General features: G+C 34.5%; 1 protein-coding gene across 5 annotated transcripts; it reads left to right on the top strand.

The window, feature by feature from the left end:
• Positions 1-1,017: 1,017 nt before the first annotated feature.
• Positions 1,018-21,999, top strand: LOC124824617 (transcription regulator). 5 transcript variants are annotated; one of them, XM_088094991.1, is made up of 51 exons: positions 1,018-1,213; positions 2,281-2,578; positions 2,830-3,058; positions 3,377-3,713; positions 3,820-3,933; positions 4,032-4,160; positions 4,236-4,427; positions 4,521-4,715; positions 4,955-5,092; positions 5,252-5,374; positions 5,464-5,717; positions 6,547-6,650; positions 7,188-7,282; positions 7,362-7,601; positions 8,950-9,135; positions 9,406-9,490; positions 9,584-9,651; positions 9,758-9,903; positions 10,696-10,804; positions 10,896-11,042; positions 11,124-11,171; positions 11,251-11,379; positions 11,466-11,705; positions 11,792-11,923; positions 12,025-12,110; positions 12,182-12,287; positions 12,506-12,601; positions 12,692-12,844; positions 13,684-13,866; positions 13,950-14,164; positions 14,253-14,382; positions 14,463-14,585; positions 15,388-15,432; positions 15,559-15,636; positions 15,786-15,902; positions 16,367-16,493; positions 16,577-16,677; positions 16,749-16,874; positions 17,005-17,088; positions 17,927-18,073; positions 18,163-18,291; positions 18,375-18,404; positions 18,502-18,648; positions 18,944-19,005; positions 19,969-20,122; positions 20,308-20,499; positions 20,594-20,698; positions 20,915-21,049; positions 21,195-21,431; positions 21,524-21,628; positions 21,718-21,999. In XM_088094991.1, exons 1-51 carry the CDS (start codon positions 1,094-1,096, stop codon positions 21,850-21,852), a joined length of 7,206 nt encoding a protein of 2,401 aa, XP_087951117.1. In that variant the 5' UTR covers positions 1,018-1,093; the 3' UTR covers positions 21,853-21,999. The 5 variants fall into 5 exon arrangements, with proteins under 5 accessions (XP_087951117.1, XP_087951118.1, XP_087951115.1 ...); XM_088094992.1 differs by having other exon boundaries at positions 8,947-9,135; positions 16,749-16,850; XM_088094989.1 differs by having other exon boundaries at positions 8,947-9,135.
• The last annotated feature ends 708 nt before the right edge of the window (positions 22,000-22,707 follow it).

The following is a 22,707-nucleotide window of genomic DNA, read 5'->3' as shown; positions in this document are numbered from 1 at the left end:
GGTCACATACAGTACAATCAAAGCTAAAACTTAAAATAGTAAAGTAAATCCTAATTAAACTACCTTTACTAGTTTAAAGTAACAAAAACAACTATAAACCAAAGATAATTACTAAAATCATTAAAGAACTAAAAATTGCATGTTACTATCAAACTATAATAGAATTCAATAAAAGATAGTAAAGGAAAATGTAAAAACTAATAAATTGGTAAGGAAAATGAAACTAACATACAATTATTAAAATGTAGTAACTACATGTAAAATAAGAAATCCAAGACTCATTCATAATTCAAAGTTAAAATTAAAAACTAGAATTGGTTATTAGCATGTTAGTATAAAGCTGGTTTGTAAAAAGAAATCAGGTTATGTTACCTTAATGAAAATAAGAATACTAAATGTAAAAGCAAACAACACCAAAAGAAAATGCAAATAAAACAATTAAACCAAACTAAAAAAGAAAATGCAAACGAAACAATTAAACCAAACTAAAAATGTGAATGCATCCTACAAGTTAACAACTAACCTAATTACCATGAACAAAGAAAGCAATAAACTATTATTATCATTTAAAGAATTTGCCATATATTTTAGTATACATTTACATGACTTTTCTCTTTTAGAGCTTAAAGATTAAACATAAAATCCAACAACACAAACACATAAAATCAACAAACAAAATAACCTATATTCATGACAGACAACGAACCTGAATGATAACGAGAAAAAGAGATGGAACAAACTCAAATGCAAACCACAATCAAGATAGTAGTTCGATCAAACCTAAATGCACACGAACTCAAATACAATTTTCTAAATTGATAAAATATTGAGGGTATTTATGGCTTTTTGATAATCTATGGAGGTGCAGCAATAAACCATGGGTTACAATAAGAAATTGCCAACAACCAACCAGAAGGCTCATCACATTAAAAATGGGCCATGGCCTGCAAGATTAGTCTCGTAAGCCCAAGATAGAGGAACAGAAGGAGAGCATGGCTTCTTTCAGACCCAAATCAAGCAGCAAAGTAACCTTCTTCTCACTCGAATCTCACGCATTCTCTTCTCTTCTCTACCATTTCCAGCATTCTCTGTGATGATGACTCTTCCTCATTCCTTGCCATCCATGTCTAACTTTTCCTCCAACCAGATTCGCTTTCTTCTCACCACCTTGAACGAAGTCAACTTTGACTCCGTTTTCCATCAGCTCTGTCAGGTCATTCATTCATTCATTCTTTTCCCGTTCTTTTTCTTCCTCCTCAAAAACCCCATCTTAATTTTCACGCTTAATTTTTCTGGGTTTCTCTCAAATTTCGTGTTCGTGCTCTGTGCTTGATAAAGTTTACTCCTTTTTCACCTAGTGCTGCGACAAATTCTCTTTTAGGGAATCCAATTTAAAATTAACTTGACGTTCTTTTGTTTGTTTATGCGTGTGTGTGTTCAATGCTTTAGTTTTGCGACCTTGGTGTGCGGTTTTCGAATATGCTGTGTGTTGGAATGATTTTGTGGATTTATGTAGTTGGGTGCTTCTAGGGTTTATGTTGCTGGTGTTAGCTTTTCAAATTTACTTTTTGTGCGTATGATGTTTGTTGGTCTTCTTTTGAAATGCTATGTTAGATGTTGTTGTCTTCCTGTGATAAGGAGAATAGTCAATCTAGCTTTTTTATTTTACATTATTTTTGCTCACTACTGCGGTTTAGTAAATTGGACCATGAAATGATTTACGGATGGGCTTTGGCCTTTGTAGAAGGTGAGGCTCTGTGTACTGATAATCATTATTTTTGTTGTGTTGAGTTTATGCCCAGCTGAAGCGCATATAGTGTTGTGGATGTGACTGTAGTGGATAGGATCTGGAGGCTTTTTGCCTTTGGTTTTTAACATCTGGGATTACCAAGAGAAATTAATGGTTTTAGTAGACAAAGATAATATGCTATATTTCAGTGTCACTATAATTTGGTAATGGTCCTGTGTCTATATTGTTTCTCTGGTGGTGAGAATATGACATGTTTCACAATGATTTGTGTATGCCATTTCTGACCTGTTATTTTTCCGCTGCTTTATGGACTTGCATTTTTGTTTATCAGCTGTCTTGCTCAGTAATCTCTCTTTGCTCCCGTGAACTACCCTAACCTTAGACTAATAGGAAACTGTTGTCTTCTGCGCACCTTAGTAGATTTTCATTTGTGTGCTCTTTAATTTTTAATATATTCATGTTTGGAACTATCTCTGTATTGGCTGTGTGTTTTGGATTTGTTATTGACTTATACTTTGTTTGGCTGACAGTTTACTGAATTTGGAACCACTGGATGCATTTTGCTGCTTCAAACTTGCTTGGATCACTATGGTTATGCCAGAAGAGATACAAAAGACTTGCAGCACGAGCCAATTCTTGGTGCAGTCATTAAATACCTCTTGGACAAACCAAACTTCAGTACAGTATTTTCTGAGTCGATGAAGAATACGGAAATCAATGAAAGCTTCTTAGAGAACTTTTGTAATGGATTGCAGTTATCTTTATTGGAAAAGATTATCATCAGTCTTGCGTTATCTGATTCTGAGAATTCTGATTTTAGGCTGTGTGGTAAGTATGAAGTTAATTTCTAGTTTCAATTCTTTCTTATTGTTTTTCCAATGAACATTTTTCTTGATAAGTAAAGTTTATATATTTTTGTAATGTTAGTTTGGTGGTCATTTCTGTTATCTATTGCATTAATATATTCCCAGAGTATTATGTAGTTTTATGTGTGTGTGTGTGTATATATATTTATATATATATATATATTTTATATATATTCTTATTGTTATTTGATCTGAAATATTGCTTGTGTATAGGCAAAACCTTTTGCATGGCTCAGATCGAGGAATTATGCGCCAATCCTGGTTCTTTGAGTTTCCATGAGCAAATTCACGGTATTATCATGTTCCTAAAGCAGTCCGAGGGTCTTTCCAAGCATGTGGATTCCTTCATGCAGATATTATCACTTGTGGAGTTCAAAGCCACACCACCTTTTGTCCTGACTCCATTGCTTCCTGATGAGATGCATGAGGCTGATTTTTTAAGGTGGTAACTTATTTAGCTATACCTTTTGTATTTGTATGGGTGATATATTTATGGTCAAAAGGCATGGTAATCACAGATTGCTGACTGATTACCATCTATGAAGTTAACTACTCACTGTTTTGTGAATAATATTGAAAACTTATTTTAGCCCTGAAATTAGTAGTTATGTTGAAACGTTTTAATCATTAATTAAATTTTAAATGCTGGTAAAGTACAACTGGTTCCCCTTTTGAATATAACTGTATGTTTGTGTTACGTTAGTAATAATAAATGATTAAATTCTGAGATTATGATGTTTCTCTATCTGCATCATTACAGGAATATGGAGTTGTTCCACGACTCTGGAGAAAATGATTTTGATGCTATCTTGGCAGACATACAGAAGGAAATGAACATGGGTGATATTGTGAAGGAGCTAGGCTATGGATGCACTGTTGATGTCTCACAGTGCAAGGAAATATTTTCACTCTTCTTACCTTTAACTGAACATACACTCTCTAAATTACTTGGTGCAATTGCTTGTACCCATACTGGGCTGGAGGACAACCAAAACACATACTTAAATTTTCGTGCAGCCCATGGATACAATGTTTCTGAGTTGCCGCCGCTAAACTCTTGGAATATTGATGTCTTGATTGATACAGTCAAGCATCTTGTGAGTTTTCTTCAATAAATCTTAAAATCTCATCTTGTTATACGCTCTTATTCCTGTTACTGGAATTGGAATAAATGAAGTAAATGATTTCATTTTTCTTATATAGGCACCTCATACCAATTGGGTAAGTGTTATTGAAAATCTTGATCATGAAGGGTTTTTCCTTCCTAGTGAAGAGGCATTCTCTTTTCTCATGTCTGTATATAAACTTGCCTGTAAGGTATGATATTAGAACACTACATATACTTTCCCTTGAGCTTAATTGATATACATGCAAACTCTTACAAAATTCTGAATGATTGGAAATGGGCCTAGCAGGAACCGTTTCCTCTCCATGCTGTTTGTGGATCTGTCTGGAAGAATACTGAGGGTCAGTTGTCTTTCCTTAAATATGCTGTATCAGCACCACCGGAAATGTTTACCTTTGCACACTCTGGAAGACAGCTGGTATGATGATCTTTTTGAACGTTTTCTGTTGCTTGTTACCATCTACATATTTTATAGCAACTAATTGCTTTTCAGGCATATGTTGATGCAATTAATGGCCACAAGCTTCAAAATGGACATCCAAATCATTCATGGCTGTGTCTTGACCTTTTAGATGCACTGTGCCAACTAGCCGAGAAGGGTCATGCCAGTGTTGTTCGTTCAATCCTTGATTATCCCCTAAAGCACTGTCCTGAAGTCCTACTTCTTGGGATCGCACATATTAATGTAAAATTTAACGGATTCATATTTGTTTGTTCTCAACAGTATTCCATTTCATCTCTTGTCTTGATATCATGTTTTCATTTGTTGTTCATGCAGACTGCCTACAACCTCTTGCAGCAGGAAGTATCTCCAATTGTCTTTCCCTTGATTGTTAAAAGTGCTGTAGGCAGTGGGATGATTCTACACCTTTGGCATGTTAATCCTAATTTGGTTTTTAGAGGAATTATTGATTCTCAAAACAATGATGCAGACAGCATTATAAGAATTGTGGACATCTGCCAGGAGCTAAAGGTTGTTCTATTGTAAAGTGTGTATTTTTTCATTTTTATTGTTTTCTTAAATATGGATTTTAATGCTAGGTATTGTTTTTTTTCTTGTTTAAGTGTAAACTTTGTTAAAATGAACAACTCTCACATTTGTTGTGTCCTTTTAGTTATCTTGCAATAAACTTTTAAATTTGTCTTCATAAATACCAATCTCATGTTTCTGTTTTTTACCATTTTTAATAATCTATCATATTTGTTTTGCAGATTTTATCATCTGTGGTGGAAATTATTCCTTCTCATTATAGTATAAGGTTAGCAGCTGTTGCATCAAGAAAAGAATTACTTGACCTTGAGAAGTGGTTGAGTAGCAACTTGATTACATACAAGGAAACCTTTTTTGAGGTAATAATGCCTTCCCTCATTACTTGATTTATAAATTGTAAAGACAGTAGCATTATAGAGTTGTGCTTTCTGTTGGTTTTATTCATAGGCTTTTTAGTCGTACTTCTCTGAATTTATTGTAGCATGAACATGGTTTACATTATTAGATCTACTCTGCAGGAGTGTCTCAAGTTCATTAAGGATGCCCATTTTGGTGGATCGCAGAACCTTTCTGGCAAATCTTTTCATCCATCTAGTGGTGTTCTGAGTCTATATGCTGAGACAACTGCTACTGTTTTGAAGGTTATACTTTAATCATTTGGTTTCTCTGGCCTCGTATAGCCTTATTTGATTTCATTTTTACTGTTGTATCTCACCTTTTTCGATCACAGGTTCTTAAATCTCATAATGACTTGGTTGCCACTAGACAACTTTCTGAGGAGTTGGAGAGGCTGCATATATCTATTATAGATTCAAATCCAAGGCTTCAGAATGGTGGGGCAGGCGATTCATCTACTTCTGATGGTTATGCAGATGACATTGAAGCAGAAGCAAACTCTTATTTCCATCAAATGTTCTCTGATCAGTTGACCATTAATGCAATGGTACAAATGCTTGCTAGATTCAAGGAATCTACAGTGAAGAGGTGATAATTTTTAAAATTTCCTCTTGTCAATCTGTTACTGTAAGACCATCCCAATGTTGTATTATTTTTGTACTTCTAGCCTTTTTGTGAATTTGTGGAAGTTTTGTAATCTTTGTATCAAGGTTTTTGGGTCTCACTCTAGCTATTAATTATGGCTCTTAAAATCTTGCCTGAAGAAAAAGAAAAGTAAACTTTCATGTTTGAACGCATGTGTTCTTGTATCTTGTAGGGGGCCCAAACTGGTTGGATCGGATAGTTTCTTTTGAATTGTAGTGAATTGGATATAAAAATCCTTTAATCCATGAAAAAGTTGATTGAAAATCTAATCGAATGTGATCCATTTAATGGTAATGCAATGCAATTCATCCATTAATTTTCTTATAGATGAATATCAAATCCATCCATAAAATTAATATTTAAAAAAATTGAAGTTATTTCATTAAAATTTAGAAATAAATTTTGTAACAAAATTAAAAATAAAATTTTGAAAACTTTTGAAAAATGTAAATTTAAGATAAATTATGAAAAAAATTAGTTGCACTATTTTTTATCCATTAAGTATTGATAGGATGATCTATTGGATTTTGATTGATAACAGATTGTCCATTAACCATCCTAAAATTAGATGGATGTGTTGACGTATCCATTTTTTTTTATATTTTTTTGTAATGGATGGATTAGATGAGTTTACTTGTGGATTGCCTGATAGATGTTTGATAAATGGATTGCTTTGCCACCCTTGGTCCCTTGGTTGGAAATTCTGTCGATGCATTAACTTTGTGGTTTAGGGTTAAGTGCTAAAATCCTTTCTCTCTTGGTGAGTTAACAGGGAGAAATCGATTTTTGAATGCATGATTGCAAACTTATTCGAGGAGTATAGATTTTTTCCAAAGTATCCTGAAAGGCAACTCAAAATAGCTGCAGTTCTCTTTGGTAAGTTTCTCTTGTGGTATTGCCGATGATGAAATCTAACTTCATTTGATCACTAATGAACTGGGGTTTATGATGGTGTTTTGTTTCACCCATTCAACTTTAGATCTGGAATTGGTGAATTTTAAGTTATGGAAAATGTTTTTGTGCAGAGTTGTGCTCATAAATGTTCATCTTGTGAGCACGAGGCTTCAATACTGCATTTAGATTATAATGTACATTAGTAATTCCGTTTGCTGACAAAATTGACTGGGCTTGGTTGAATCTGAGACAGTGCTAGTTACATGCTCTGTTAGAAAATTTATTCCCTTACACTGTGATTCGAACTTGTAAACTTGTTATCCCTGTATTATGTAGTGCATACAAATTTTTGGCTTTACTTCATCATAGTGTGTGCATTACTAAACTTATGTTTCTGAGTATGCACACTGCTTGCTTTAGCTACCATTATCTGAGCATGGTTGCAACAATTTTTCGTATTCTTCAGTGCTATTCTTCCATCATTTATGTTGCATTTTTTGTTTTTACCCATTGTACCAGGTTCTGTGATCAAGCATCAGCTTGTAACTCATCTATCCTTGGGGATTGCACTTCGATATGTTCTTGATGCATTGCGCAAGCCTGCAGATTCAAAAGTTTGTGTTGTTTACGATATTGAATTCCTTTGACGTTTTCATTTGATGTAAGGGTTGATGAAGGTTTTGAATGTTACAGATGTTTTTGTTTGGAAGTCTGGCATTGGAGCAGTTTGTGGATCGTTTAATTGAGTGGCCTCAGTACTGCAATCATATTCTTCAAATTTCCCATTTGCGTAGTACGCATTCAGAAATAGTTGCTTTCATTGAGCAGGCCCTCGCCAGGATTTCCTCTGGTCATTCAGATGGTGATGGGCAGAGTCATGCTTCCGTTATTACTAACCATCATTCTGCGCAGGCTACATTAGGGCACGTAGAGGTAAACATAACTTTTTGTCATTTGTGTTTGTCCCTTGAGTTATTTTCTGAAATTAGGGTCAGATTTAAGATTCTGGTTTTAATTTGATGTTAGAAGTGCAGTTGCACATGGGTAGTCAGTTATAATTTCATTTTATACCTCTTTTAGTTACGTGTTATATACTTTTATGTTAGTGGTTTGTTACATATTGTAACAGGTTCCTAAGTTGGTTGTTCTAAACCTAGTTTTAGTTTAAAAGAAGATTGTTATTAATGTAGCTATGCTCTATATGGTCACACTTCAGTTTGTGTTTGATGTATTTTGATTTTGGGTTGGAGTGCTGTTAACTATCAGTTATTTTAGTGCAATAACCCCATAGTGTAGTGGGTTTCACCCCGAAATGCAGTCATGGCAGCCTTGCTCCTTGCAGCTGCCTTGCTGATTGAGGATGTTGGATCATATCCCAGGATGAGCATAAATAGGTTAGAAATCAAATGAATGTTACAGTTGATTTGGTGCTCCTTTTGGTGAAGGACTAGAGTTGTGAAGGTGTTTTTGATAAGCAACTGGGAACCCTTAGGGAAACAGGGTCGTTTTCAGAATTTTTAAAATTGGGTGGCAATATAACCAAATTGGAATTCCAAACTGTGAGTTGGGGCAATTGATTTGATAGCAGCTTGAGCCTGCAAACTAGAACACATCGGGTGGGATCAGCACAATGATATGCTTTGATTTGTAGATTTTAGGAGTAAACTTGTTATCCCGCTGTGATCCCCAATTTTGCTGATCTGCTTCCTGTGTTTGATTGCATGGGTCTGCTCCACTCGCAAGACTGTAGGTACTCACAGGACTTTTTAACCTCAAAGCCGAGTGTTTTTAATGTTGTCTTTGTTTATTTATTCTATCTAATTTTTACTGATAGACTTGGTTGGGCTTTCGTACTTTTAAGTAAGCCCAAGGACTTTTTTATTTCCATGACATGCAACCTTTGCATATCATTCTAAAGCAGTTTTTGTCATATCGATCATAATATAGACTACGGTAGTGCTCTGAATAATAGTCATTTGCTCCATTTTTGGGTGGAAGCTCAACTACATCACTTTTAGGTGTTATGTTTTCCATTAGGCGAATCATTAGTATGATATGTTGGTGTTAGTGGTTATTCTGTGGAGACCCATTGCAATTGTATTTTGTTTTTCTGAGAGATTTGTGGTGGGGGAAGAAACGTGTTATGATTACTTGTCACTTGATAAGGTTATAGCATAAAAACAATATTATGGATAATAGATATGCTATTTCTTTTCCTTTCAAATACTTTTTATTTAATTTCTGTTCGGGTAACATTATTAATGCTGTATCCTTATAGCAGCTTGGTGGCTCCACCGTCATACAACCTGGGCAGCAACATTTGTCGCTGCAGCTTCAACAGAGACGTGAAAATCCCTTGGATGATCGTCATAAAGCTTCTGTGGGTTCATCGAATGATGTAAAACCACCGTTATCTTCTCTGGGGCAATCTTCAGTACTACCTACTGATGCTTCTAATACCAATAAGGTATAATACTTTTATATTGTTGTTAGAGCATTGTAATATTCTGTATTCTTGTATTGTGTTAGTGACATACTTGGGTATGAGAAGGCTGCTCGACAGTTACATAATCAGTGATTTTCATATATTGAACTACAAATTTATCAATGATTTTATCAAAGAATAGAATCCAGTTTTTATTTTAAACTGTTTAACTTTCTCTGTTTCCCATGTTTTATTGTATTTCTCACTCTTTCCTTTTTGTAATGGGACTTCGTTTTCTTGCTACAATTGCAGTTACATAGCTCCGTCAGCACCTCATCAATGCTATCTTCTTCTTCTCCTGGTTTTGTTCGCCCTTCCCGTGGACCTACTTCTACCAGTATAATTTTTTTACTTGTTAACAGTTATTGTTGATTAGCATAAACTATTATCCTTTAATTATGCTTTTATTTGATATGTGCATTTGATGTAGGGTTTGGATCTGCCTTGAACATTGAAACATTGGTTGCTGCTGCGGAGAAAAGAGAAATTCCTATAGAGGTTCTCTAGCCTTTTACAATTAATCTTGAGTTTCCATGTCCTTATATGAATTTAAATTAGGTTTCTTTTGCTTGCTGGAATTTAAGCCTCATTTTTTTGCTAACAGGCTCCGGGGTCAGAGGTTCAGGACAAGATATTATTTATTATTAATAATGTTTCTGCTACTAATATTGAAGCTAAAGCAAAGGAGTTCACTGAAATTTTGAAAGAACAGTACTATCCTTGGTTTGCGCAGTATATGGTTATGAAAAGGTTAGCTCTGATCCGTAAGTTATATCATGTGTCATATAATTGCTTAAAAAGTTACACCTTTGTGGGTATATAAACAGCAGATAGGAGTTTAGTAAGGGTTCGCAGGGAAGCTTATGTGGACTATTGGGGCTAATGAATAAGAATGAGTAGGGTACCCAGACAGGGATTTGAATCTATGGAATTTGATTGTGGTTATTATCTAAGTCCTGCTTTATAGTGAGGAAGTGCAAGGAGGTTTAATTCGACTGTTGGGGGTAAATAGAGAATTAAATGGTGTAGAGCACTTTACAGATCTCAGAAGAGAAATTTGTTTTTGTATCAGTTCTAAGTCCTGCTTTTATTGCATTCTTGACCAGCATAAACCACATGTTGTATTCTTCCATTACCTAGACCTTTGTGTTCGTACCTATTTTCAGTGTACTCCATTTTCCATACAAAATGAACTGGACCTAGAGTTAATCAAGTTGTTGACTCGGGTTTAACATGGGTATAATGAGTTATTAGATGAAACAAACAACCTGTCGTTAATGTTTTGCATTTCTCTCAATTGAATTTTGAGAAAGAATTGAAAGATAGAAATTAAGACAGAACAGGAAGCCTTAAAACTTGGGATATGAAGTGAGTGACGTTGGGAGTTGGAGATGGAAGAAGTTTCATGTTTTACATTATGTTCCTTACTATATGGATGTTTTTTGAAACTCCGTGTTTTTGGCACATCTTATTCTACAGCTGCTAATTATCTTACCAAATCTAATTTTCGGCTTATAATTACCAACTGATACTTTCTTCCAGAGCAAGCATTGAGCCAAATTTCCATGACCTGTACCTGAAATTCCTGGATAAAGTTAATTCAAAGGCTTTGAACAAAGAGATTGTTCAGGCAACTTATGAAAATTGCAAGGTTTGATTTTTTTTTGTTCTGTTCCTTGCTTGATTGAAGTTTAGATGTGTGAAATGTTTGAAATAATGCTTATTGCTTACATAATCTTCAGGTTCTTTTGGGATCTGAGCTCATTAAATCAAGTTCAGAGGAACGCTCTTTGCTTAAAAATTTGGGGAGCTGGCTTGGAAAGTTAACAATTGGCCGGAATCAGGTTTTGAGGGCTCGAGAGATAGACCCAAAGTCTTTGATTATGGAGGTAATTTCCAAATGGAATATATTTTAGGAGTAGATGGCATTTCAAGTTATCATACTTATCAAATTGTTTTCCACATTGTAGGCATATGAGAAGGGGCTAATGATTGCTGTTATTCCATTTACGTCAAAGGTATAATTTCTAGGTGTGATTAATTTTTATTTTTTATATTCAATTGCATTCTACATTATCTTTCAATTTTATGTTATAGGTCCTTGAACCGTGCCAAAGCAGTCTTGCATACCAACCTCCCAATCCTTGGACTATGGGCATTTTGGGATTGCTTGTTGAGATTTATTCAATGCCAAACTTGAAAATGAACCTAAAGTTTGACATAGAGGTTTATTTTCTGTTTCCTTGCTGGAGTATCATTCACATACTTTTGTTACTCATCCACCTATTTATTGGAATAATTGTGCTATACAGGTTTTATTCAAAAATCTTGGTGTTGATATGAAGGATGTCACCCCAACATCCCTCCTGAAGGATCGAAAAAGAGAATTTGAAGGAAATCCTGATTTCTCTAATAAAGATGTGGGGGCATCTCAATCACAAATGATTACTGATATAAAATCTGGTCTTGTACCTCCAGTAAACCAAGTGGAATTGCCACTTGAAGTCACCAATCCCTCAAATACGGGTGCTCATCCACATATGCTGTCTCAGGTTTGTCCTTACGTTCTTTTGGTGTATGGTGATCATTTATTTTTGTTGATTTATAACTATTTCTTTGAATATTTCTGGGTTGATAGTATGCTGGCCCTCTTCATATGTCCTCGATGGAAGATGAAAAGGTAACACCTTTGGGATTGTCCGATCAACTTCCCTCTGCTCAAGGACTGTTACAAGCAACTCCTGCCCCAACACCGTTTTCTCTTGGCCAGGTTTGGAACCAAAATCTTGTTTCCCTTCTTTGCTGGATTATTTATAGATTAATAGCATGTTATTTTTAAGCATCACTGGTTGTTGCTTCTTGTGGTTACAGATGCAACCACAGATACCAAATATTGGGACTCATGTTATTATTAATCAAAAGCTCAGTGGTTTTGGTTTGCAAATGCATTTTCAGAGGTATGGTAATATCTTATGTTGTTCATTTTGTTTGAATCTATGTATGACTTGGATACTATTTTTTATCACAGAGCGGTACCCATTGCAATGGATAGAGCTATCAAAGAGATAGTGACTAGTATTGTGCAGCGTAGTGTTTCCATAGCAACACAAACTACAAAGGAGCTTGTTTTAAAGGTTTACATATTTGTGATGCCTTGCTTCTAACTGCTTGATTTTTGAAATCCCATTTGTTGTAATTCTGAATTTAATTGCATTGGATATATATCTAAGATGTTTTGGTTTAGAACGTCACCTTTTTAATTGTTTAATATCTTTCTAACTGTTGATTAAATTTGTATAGAAACATATTTTGTAGATTTTTTGCTTGAATTTAATGTGTCAATCATTTGCAGGATTATGCCATGGAATCTGATGAGACACGCATATTAAATGCAGCACACTTAATGGTCGCTAGTCTTGCTGGGAGTTTGGCTCATGTTACTTGCAAGGTAAATATGATATCTATTCTGATGCTTATAATTTTATGGTTATATGCCTTTTGTTTTATTTTCTTCTGCCTAATGCATTTCGATTTGTAGGAGCCATTACGGGCATCAATCTCCGGTCAACTGAGGACTTCACTTCAGAACCTAAATATTGCCAATGAAATTTTGGAACAGGCTGTGCAACTTGTAACCAACGATAATCTTGATCTAGGTTGTGCTGTCATTGAACAGGCTGCTACTGATAAGGTTAGCTGCTAAACGTCTGTGGTTGTAGTGATTTGTGGCAATGGGGAAAAAATTTCATTTGTTGCTTCTTTTATTTGGTAATATAATAATTAATTTTAGAGAACATACACTATATTGCTAGATATGGATATGTGAACCACCAATTGGTCACCTCTGTTAAATTATCGGGTTTGTAAGATGAGTATTTATCAAAGTGTAACCTTCCTGGTATGTAATTGTTTGATTACTGTGTGAAATGCTTCTTGCGTTATAATTGACTGATGAAACATAAAGGGGATGTAGTAAAAGTACCTCCGTAGGTCACAATTTATATTGGCCTTTTCTTGTTTAGTTAACAAAAGAAAATTTCAAGGCTGCAGAAGTATGAGGGTGAAGAATAAGCAAAAAGAGTTGCAGTGTAAAATGTACATTGTGTAGGTTTTAAGTTTATATATATATATATATATATATATATATATATATATATATATATATATATATATATATATATATATATATATATATATATATATATATATATATATATATATATATATATATATATATATATATATATATGGTATTGCTGTCGGGGCCTATGTAGATTTTTTAAATCTTTTACTGAAGGAAAAATAATATTTCATGGTATAATTCATTTATAATCTGATAATAGATTTTATTATTACCTGTTACTGATTTTACATATTGGTTTAGGTGCAACCTTAGTTTTTATCAATGATTTTTTAAATCAGTAAAATATTGTTTAATACTGGTGGCTACAACTGCCCTTTCTCCTCTGACTTTGCATTTACACAGAAATCGAATTTAACTGGTTTGTTGTCTGTGATGCTATCTTATAGGCTATAAGCACTATTGACACAGAGATTGGTCAACAACTCTCTTTGAGAAGGAAGCATAGAGAGGGTATGGGTTCTACATTTTTTGATGCAAATTTGTATCCACAAGGTTCAATGGGTGGTGTTCCAGAGCCTCTTCGCCCCAAGCCTGGCCAGTTGTCACTGTCACAACAGCGTGTCTATGAGGTATGCATTTGGCTTTATTCAATGTGTGCTGGGATTTGTGGAGATTTACACCATGGAGTTTAATTTATGTTCATTTATATTAGGACTTTGTTCGGCTTCCTTGGCAAAACCAGTCTAGCCAGAGCTCACATTCTATGTCTGCTGGTGTCGCTGCTCAATCTGGCAATACTGGTCTTCCTAGCACCAATGGTTCTGTATCTGGTCAGGTTAACCCTGGGTACCCCGTGAGCACAGGATATGAAGGAGTATCTCGACCATTAGAAGATATAACAGAGTCTAATTTGGCTCCACATTTTAGGTCCCCTCTTTTTGTTTTTTATGGTTGGTTTTCCATCTTTATTATCTATAAATCCAAATTTATTCAGAATCTGCATTTAATGTTTCAGTGCTTCCTCAATTCACATTAGAGCATCTGATAGTGTTTCACAGCATAGTTTGGAGAAAGAGTCTGTTGCTTCATTTCCTTCAGCAGCTTCCACCCCTGAATTGCATGCAGTGGATTCGTCTGATGTGAAAGTGAGATTTTTAAATAAAAATCATTGTTTCTTCTAACATGTCATGATTAGAGTCTAAATGTTTTTGAAATTTATGGCCAGGAATCCGGAACTTCACAGTCACTAGTTACATCAGGTGCTATGGAGCGCCTTGGAAGTAGTTTCTTAGAGCCTTCTCTCACTACAAGAGACGCCCTAGATAAATACCAAATTGTCGCACAGAAGGTTGTTATTAATCTTTATAGATTATTGTGATATTAGATTCTTTGTGTATCCCATTATAGAAAGGTTAATATAGCCAATATATTTCATTTGCGTTTAACTGTAAAAATGAGTGAGAATATTGTTTTGTTTCATGGAGTGTGTTTCATTCATTTCTACCAGGCTTTTGTTATTTAATGATTATGAAGTTTGACCACTTGTCATATACATCGTGCTCTTTTCCTAAGCATGCCAATTAGAGAAGTTTCTTAACATATTCTGTGTGTATGTTGCTGTTGTGATGGAAGACTGGTCCTAGGTAACTAGGTTTTTTAAGTTATTGGTGAATTGATGCAATTTATAGATCATTTTGGCAATGTCTTCAAATCATTTCTTTCATATTCTGTTGTCTTTTTATGATTAAATGCCAATGTAACGGACGGTGGAAATTAAGGTGGCCTGTTTGCTTATGCCCTTGAGGTTTGTCTTGTTAGGTTAACCTTTTAGGATAGTTGATATTGTAAATTTAACTTATGGCTGGTAAGGATATAGCATGTGTTTAGAAAGGAATAGGTTTTGCTGCATGGTATACTTTTAAAAATGATACCTCTGCATCAATGGAATCTGCTTATGTTATTCTTTCATTTTTTGGTTTTATTTTCATTCATCTCTGATAAAGCTACAAATTTTCATACCGTAGTGTGGTAAAATAATTTTTGAAGCAGGACCATCAATTGAGTCATGGGTTGTTGGTTAAATTAATTAATTATTTGATGCAATATTTGTTTCAGATGTTTATTGACTGCCTTTATGTCATTGGTTTCAGTTGGAAGCTATGGTCAGCACTGATTCCAGGGATGTAGAAATCCAGGTATTTTACTGTGGTTCATATTCAAGTTATACAGTCTGTACTGTTATGCCTAAGATGAATTACTATTACTGGTGTTTTTTTTTACCTTGATAATTTTTTTTTCACATGTTTTAATATCTGTCTTAGGGTGTCATCTCTGAGGTTCCTGAGATCATACTTAGATGTGTTAGTCGAGATGAGGCAGCTTTAGCTGTGGCTCAAAAGGTGTGCTTCCCCCTACTGAGAATTTCATGGTTCATGAATTTTACTGAATGTCTAATGCTATGTGGTATCATGAATTGATTACTTCTGTGTCATGTCTGATACCTCCACTTTGGGTTGATGGGATTGACAATTTTTTGTTTTTAAAACAGGTATTCAAGGGTTTATATGATAATGCATCAAACAACATCCATGTCTCTGCTCATCTTGCAATCCTGACTGCCATTCGGGATGTTTGCAAACTTGCTGTGAAGGAGCTTACTAGTTGGGTATGTTTTGTTGAACTCACAAAAGTTGCCATGAGTTGAATGTTCTATACATTGTTATAATTTAATTTTTGACGATTCTTAACTTACATTTTGTAATGTTCTGTATACTTGATAAAATTGCATATTGTGATAAATATTGGTGTTCTCTTTTTTTAAATTTGACAGAGTAGGTAACTTCTGTTGTTTGTTGATAAAGAAAAATTCATTTGAAGATGAGAAACAGTAAATGATTATTACCAACACTCCCTCCTGTCTCCTATAAAAGAACAAATAATTAATTTATCAAGACCAATTAAAGTAGTGAAGCTAGTTAGTTATAATTACTAATGAAGTATATTTATTTTTTATTCCGAAATCCATAGAATTCAATGATTTAAGTGATTATATTAAATGACATCTAATATTCAAACAGTTACACTTGCTCTTTAATTTGTTTTAAACTGTCCATTCTGTACTTCTTGTAGGTAATTTACTCAGAAGAAGAAAGGAAATATAACAAAGAAATTACTATTGGGCTCATTCGTAGTGAATTGCTAAATCTTACCGAGTACAATGTTCATATGGCAAAACTTATTGATGGAGGAAGGAACAGTATGTCCAAAGAAATTGCTTTTTAATTGCTTTACTTTCTTCTGTGCTACTATTATGAAGCTACTTACTGGATGAATGTGCAGAGGCTGCAACGGAATTTTCCATTTCCCTTCTTCAAACCCTGGTTATCGAGGAACCTAAAGTTATTTCAGAACTTCACAATCTTGTTGATGCTTTGGCTAAGGTTTGTATTTGTACACGAATCTCTACATTCCTTACTGTACCCTCTATTCCTAACAATATTTTATTTTTCAGCTTGCTACAAAGCCTGGATGCCCTGAGCCATTACCACAGCTTCTTGAAATGATCAAGAATCCTGGTGCTTTATCATCTAGCAATGCTGGAAAGGAGGATAAGGCAAGACAGTCAAGAGACATTAAGGTCACAAGAGCAATGTGGTTCAGCTGCCACTATTGTTCATGCACTTTTTGTCTTCTCTTCTGGTTTATTATCTGTTGTTGCTTTTGGTTTTCCTGAAATCTGGATTTTTCTTTAACCATGTAAAAAACAGGTTCCTGGTCTGCTACCTGCAAACAGGGAAGAGTTCAACAGCGTGGATTCTATTGAACCAGATCCTGCTGGGTTCCGGGAGCAGGTATCACCTTGAAATTGATAGATAAGTTTGAATATTGGTTGCTTGGCTATGGTACCAATTGTGCTAGATACTGACCATAACTGCTCCACAATTTGATTAAGTTATGCTTTTGATGCCTGCTTATTGTAATGTTTTATTGATTAATTCATGTATGTGTTAGCTACACCTTAGAATTGCACTCAAAATTATGATTGTTTTTTTTTTTGCCTTTGTAAGATCTATAAGCTTTGGGAATAAAAGGGTGAGCACAATATGAGAGTTCTATATTTTTTTTTTTTACATTTTGGATAGTCAGCTTAATAAAGTGCCTATGTGTAAGTCATTTTTATATTTGAGTGGAAAATAAAATTGACCTGTTTTCATATGTTATTTTGGAGAGCTAATTCGATTAATGAAATAAACTTAGAGACATATCATAAGTTATGTTATATTTCAAGTCCACATAAACTGTAAAGTAAGTCTTTCAAAACACACCCTTGTAAAATTATGCAAAAATAAATGGAAAATTCAGTGGCTCCTTTTAGGCTTAGGAAATGTCATGTAGAGCCAATTGGAAACCCTTAAATCTGATACTATTGCATTTCATAAAAGAAAGGAGAAAATATATTTTGCAAGATATGGTTATTCTGATTTTGTAAGAGCAAATATTGTGCGGCATGCTGAGTTGCATGTAGTTTCATAAACTGATTAGTTTTTTTTCCTTTGTTTCTTACCTTTCATTTTTCCTTTGTTTTAGTAAAGGGTTATTGGCATAAAATCTTTCCTTAATTATGTATGTGTTGGGCCAGAGACAAACTTTGAACTGCTAATACTGACTTATTTTATGCCCAAATTGTAGGTTTCCATTTTGTTCAAAGAATGGTATAGAATATGTGAGCTTCCTGGTGCCAATGATACAGCTTCTACCCACTTCATCTTGCAATTGCATCAGAATGGGCTGCTGAAGGGTGATGATCTTACAGACCGCTTTTTCCGGCTGTTATTGGTGTGGCTTTTCTTTCATCCTGCTGGTTATTCTTTTCTACTGATGACCAGGATTGTCAGTGTAACCTCTTTCCTTGTGCTTTTTTCCAGGAGCTTGCTGTTGCGCATTGCTTATCCACTGAGATGATTAATTCAGGGTCACTACAATCCCAACAGCTGCAGACAATGTCATTTCTTGCAATTGATATTTACGCAAAGCTTGTCTTCTCAATCTTGAAGGTTGTTAACTGTCTATCTTTTTCTTTTCTCGTTTCATTTTTGAGTTTTTAGCATCTAAGCTGTTCTGTTGGTTGTTGGAACAGGGATCAAACAAACCCTTTCTTTTATCCAAGGTGTGTAATAAACGAAAATTTGAACGCAGTCTTTCTATCTCAAGGGCTTTATTAAATGTATAATTTTAGTCTAATACTTCCCATTGCTTTATGATAGATTCTGGCAGTTGCTGTCAGATTCATTATAAAAGATGCAGAGGAGAAGAAGGCATCTTTTAATCCAAGACCACTTTTCAGATTATTCATCAACTGGCTTCTAGATCTTGGTTCACTTGAGCCTGTTACTGACGGTGCAAATCTCCAGGTGTTTGTCACTTTCATTTATTTTAACAATTTATTTATTTGTTTATTTTTTGGGTACAAGCGTGGGTTCAAACTTTTAATAACCGTTGACATTGTTGATATATGTGTAAATTTGAAACTGTCAGAATTTTATTAGCAGATGGTTTTATTATTTGCTGTAATCACCCGTCAATTAAACTGGTTTTGTTTGTGTTGATTTTTATTGCTTTTGCCAATGCATTTCAACCCTCTTTCCATCAACCAATAAGCTTAGAACATGCATGCGTGTTTGACTAATACCACTTCATGAATTGCAGATTTTGACTGCTTTTGCCAATGCATTTCATGCATTGCAGCCCCTCAAAGTTCCTGCGTTCAGGTTAGTAATGCCCACTTGTGATTCATAGTTTGCTGTATTTTGGTTTAAGGATAATGTTGTAATGGGATGCTATTTTATTGTGATGCACACTTTTTAACTGTTTGTGTTCCGCTCTTATGGAATTGTTGATGTTGCTGAATTCATTTAAGAATTCCAAATCACTTTTTTTTTCGAGAGATTTAAACATTGTTGATTAGGGATCATGTACTTCTAGTTTACTTTGTCAGATATTTGACTCTTTTGCGGTGGAAGTAAAGAGGTTGTATATTTGACTTTCGGGCTATATGTTAAGTAAAATGTTGAACGGGCTCTGAATACATCAGAAATTTAAAACACATTAACTTTGCTTGTGAATTATGTTAGAATTTGGGTTGATTATATATCAGTCACTTAATGCAATTTCAAAATTGAGGCACATATGACCCAAGAATACATTTTAACTCCAATCTGAGCAGACATTCTTTGACATGCTCCTCATTATTGTTTATGGTATGACTAATTTTACCGATTTTACTATTGGAAGGTGGATCTCTATCTAAATATAATGTGTAGATCTCTATCTATGTAAAATGTGTGTCTTGCATGTCTGTTTTTGGGCAAGACAAATATCCACCTGTAATGAATTTACCATATTGTAATATGTCCTCTATACTGGTTTGAATTTTTCCACGTTCTTCCTGTATCATTCTTCTAGACTTTGGACAAATGTTTTGTACCTTTGATGAGTGAAATACAAAATGTAATAGTTTTTTTAGAATGATTATGTATGTTAATTGTCCTGATGCTTGTATTTATCATTTTGAGTGAGTATCTTTATTTAAACTCATTTGATTGTAAAGTCAACATTAGCTCTTTAATCAATATATATTTATAGATTCTGTAAAGTCTACAAAGTCTATCTCACACACACATCGTTTGATTTTGTTTTTATAACTTAGTTCCTTTATGGGCATGTTTCTTCAGTTTTGCATGGCTTGAGCTGATAAGTCACAGGAGCTTCATGCCTAAAATGTTGACTGGTAATGGTCAAAAAGGTTGGCCTTATATCCAAAGGTTGCTTGTAGACCTGTTCCAATTTATGGAGCCTTTTCTGAGGCATGCTGAACTTGGAGACCCGGTTTGTGTCTATCTATGCCTGAATTATTTTCTTTCATTGGAAATTCTAAGAAATATCTGATTTCTTTTGTTATAAAAATATATTATCCGATAATTCTTAGGATTTCTAACAGCTTCCAACTGGGTCTATGTACAATAATGCTTCTTACATCTACACTTTTTTTTCTTTAATTTTGTTGTGATCAGGTCCGTGTCCTCTACAAAGGGACACTAAGGGTGCTCTTAGTGCTACTTCATGACTTCCCCGAGTTTCTATGTGACTATCACTTTACCTTTTGTGATGTTATTCCTCCAAGCTGCATTCAGATGAGGAATATCATTCTAAGTGCATTTCCACGGAGTATGAGGCTGCCTGATCCATCTACTCCTAATTTGAAGGTCTTAGAATCTCTTGTTACCCACACACCCCCAAACGTTTTGTTAAGGTTAAGGAGCATTAAGTTGATGTTACTGCTTGTGCTTTTCTATGCAGATTGATTTACTTCAGGAAATTACCCAATCACCCCGCATTCTTTCAGAGGTTGATGCTGCACTTAAAGCAAAGCAGATGAAGGCTGATGTAGATGAATACCTTAAGGTCCGCGCTTCCCTCTTTGAATTTGCTCTGTTTTAATAGTTGGTTTGCTATGTTATAATTCTGTAGAATTATCATGTTTGATGCATTTGTTGCTCGTCAACATGTGAGTTCTTTTTGGTCAAGATTTTCTACTTTTTTTTTCCTAAACTGATTCACTCCAATCCATTTTTACTTTGCTACATTTTACTCACAAGCTTTCAATCATTTTTTTGGCAGACAAGGCAACAGAGTTCTCCATTTTTGTCTGAACTGAAGGACAAGATGCTTCTCGCACCCAATGAAGCTGCCTCTGCTGGGACTCGATACAATGTGCCGTTAATCAACTCACTTGTGCTATATGTTGGAATGCAGGTACTTTAATGGGAAAATTTTAAGATTGCCATTTTAAATTGGAGTTTGGAAGTTGCTGAGGTTTTTTTGTTCTATCTAAGCATGCTAGATCGTATTTTTATGATCACAATGCAAAGGTCTAAATATTGTTTTTTTGGTATAACAGGCAATCCATCAGCTTCAGGGTCGGACTCCCCATACACAATCTTCAGCAAATGCTTTCCCCTTGGCCGTATTTTCTGTTGGTGCTGCATTGGATATTTTCCAGACACTCATTGTGGACTTGGACACTGAAGGCCGCTACCTTTTCCTAAATGCCATTGCCAACCAACTGCGTTACCCTAATACCAACACACACTACTTTTCCTTTATCCTTCTTTACTTGTTTGCGGAATCAAACCAGGTACACCTAAACTTGTCCTATGCCTTTTAACTTTAGCTATATCAAACATACTTCCAATTACTAATTAGCTATATATTCATGTTTTGACATAGCAGGAAGTTATCCAAGAACAAATCACCAGAGTCTTGTTGGAACGCCTAATTGTTAACCGTCCTCATCCCTGGGGCCTCCTCATTACCTTTATTGAACTCATCAAGGTTTTTTCTTCGTATTTTTGTACATATTGCAGGTTATTAATCAAATTACTTCTCTTATCTCTTTGTAATTTTTTCTTGTCATTTGGCAGAATCCTAGGTATAACTTCTGGAACCGGAGTTTCATCAGATGTGCGCCGGAGATTGAAAAACTTTTTGAATCTGTTTCAAGGTCTTGTGGAGGTCCAAAACCAGTGGATGATAACATGGTGTCCGGTTGGGTCTGAATGTCTTTGAATACTTGCTAGTTTGTGTAGGTTAGAGAGTAGTTAACCCTAACCATGTTAGTTAGGATAATTTCCTCAGTTGTAATCTAACACTCTGTTTCTACATTGTATATCTTGTATTAGTGAAAAATTGTTTCTCCTGGAATATGCATCTGGTTTCTTCTATACAAAAATTTACACTTATAATAATTTTCAAGAGTTTAAAACTTTTAATAAAAATATATTTTTTTAAACTTTATCGTTATAATTATATACATATTGATACAAATTAAAGAATATATTTTTTATTAACTAAAGATAAAATATAAATGAATGATTATAGTGAAGGAACCGTGTACGAGTAAACAAACAAGTGTTTTCAGTAATGGATATATGGGCTCGTCATCAGTGATTCATCACATCTAATTTTCTAATAAAAATGGCAAAAGTTTATGCCTGTCTAATTGCGCAAGATCTGACCCTTTAACTTCTCTGCATAAACATTTTTCATAAAAAATTCTATGAGAAAATTTAGTAGAAAAAAAGTTCTATACGTTAAATAGATTCAAGACCCTCGATCAGTGAGGGCAAACAGCATAATTACACACTCTTGTATAAATACATGAAACTAGAAGGCCACTGTAAGAAGTGGAAAAAGTATCCAAATTTAACATATTTAGTTGTATTTTTAGAAAATTGAAAGTGTGGAATTGTTAATATGGTTGAAAATTAGTGAGAATTCTTATAAAAAACTATTTTTTATATAATATTTTAGATGTGCTTCGGATAAGTTGTAAAGAAACATAAATAAAAGGTGAACATTAATTTGAAGAACAAAGAGAAAAGTTAAAATGAAGTGAACCTCACAGGAAGTGA

The sequence above is a fragment of the Vigna umbellata genome, chromosome 7 (genome assembly GCF_029865625.1).
Source record: "Vigna umbellata cultivar VRB3 chromosome 7, Vumbellata_1.0, whole genome shotgun sequence".
Classification (NCBI taxonomy): Eukaryota; Viridiplantae; Streptophyta; class Magnoliopsida; order Fabales; family Fabaceae; genus Vigna; species Vigna umbellata.
The sequence above is the reverse complement of the archived record's forward strand: the minus strand, read 5'-3'. Positions and strand labels throughout refer to the sequence as shown.

Bases quoted from the DNA above. Each gene is read 5' to 3' on its own strand.
- LOC124824617 (XM_088094989.1), top strand. From the start codon at position 1,094: ATGATGACTCTTCCTCATTCCTTGCCATCCATGTCTAACTTTTCCTCC. The intron at 5,093-5,251 runs GTAATAATGCCT...TCTACTCTGCAG, and splicing joins ACAAGGAAACCTTTTTTGAG to GAGTGTCTCAAGTTCATTAA. The intron at 5,718-6,546 runs GTGATAATTTTT...GTGAGTTAACAG, and splicing joins AAGGAATCTACAGTGAAGAG to GGAGAAATCGATTTTTGAAT.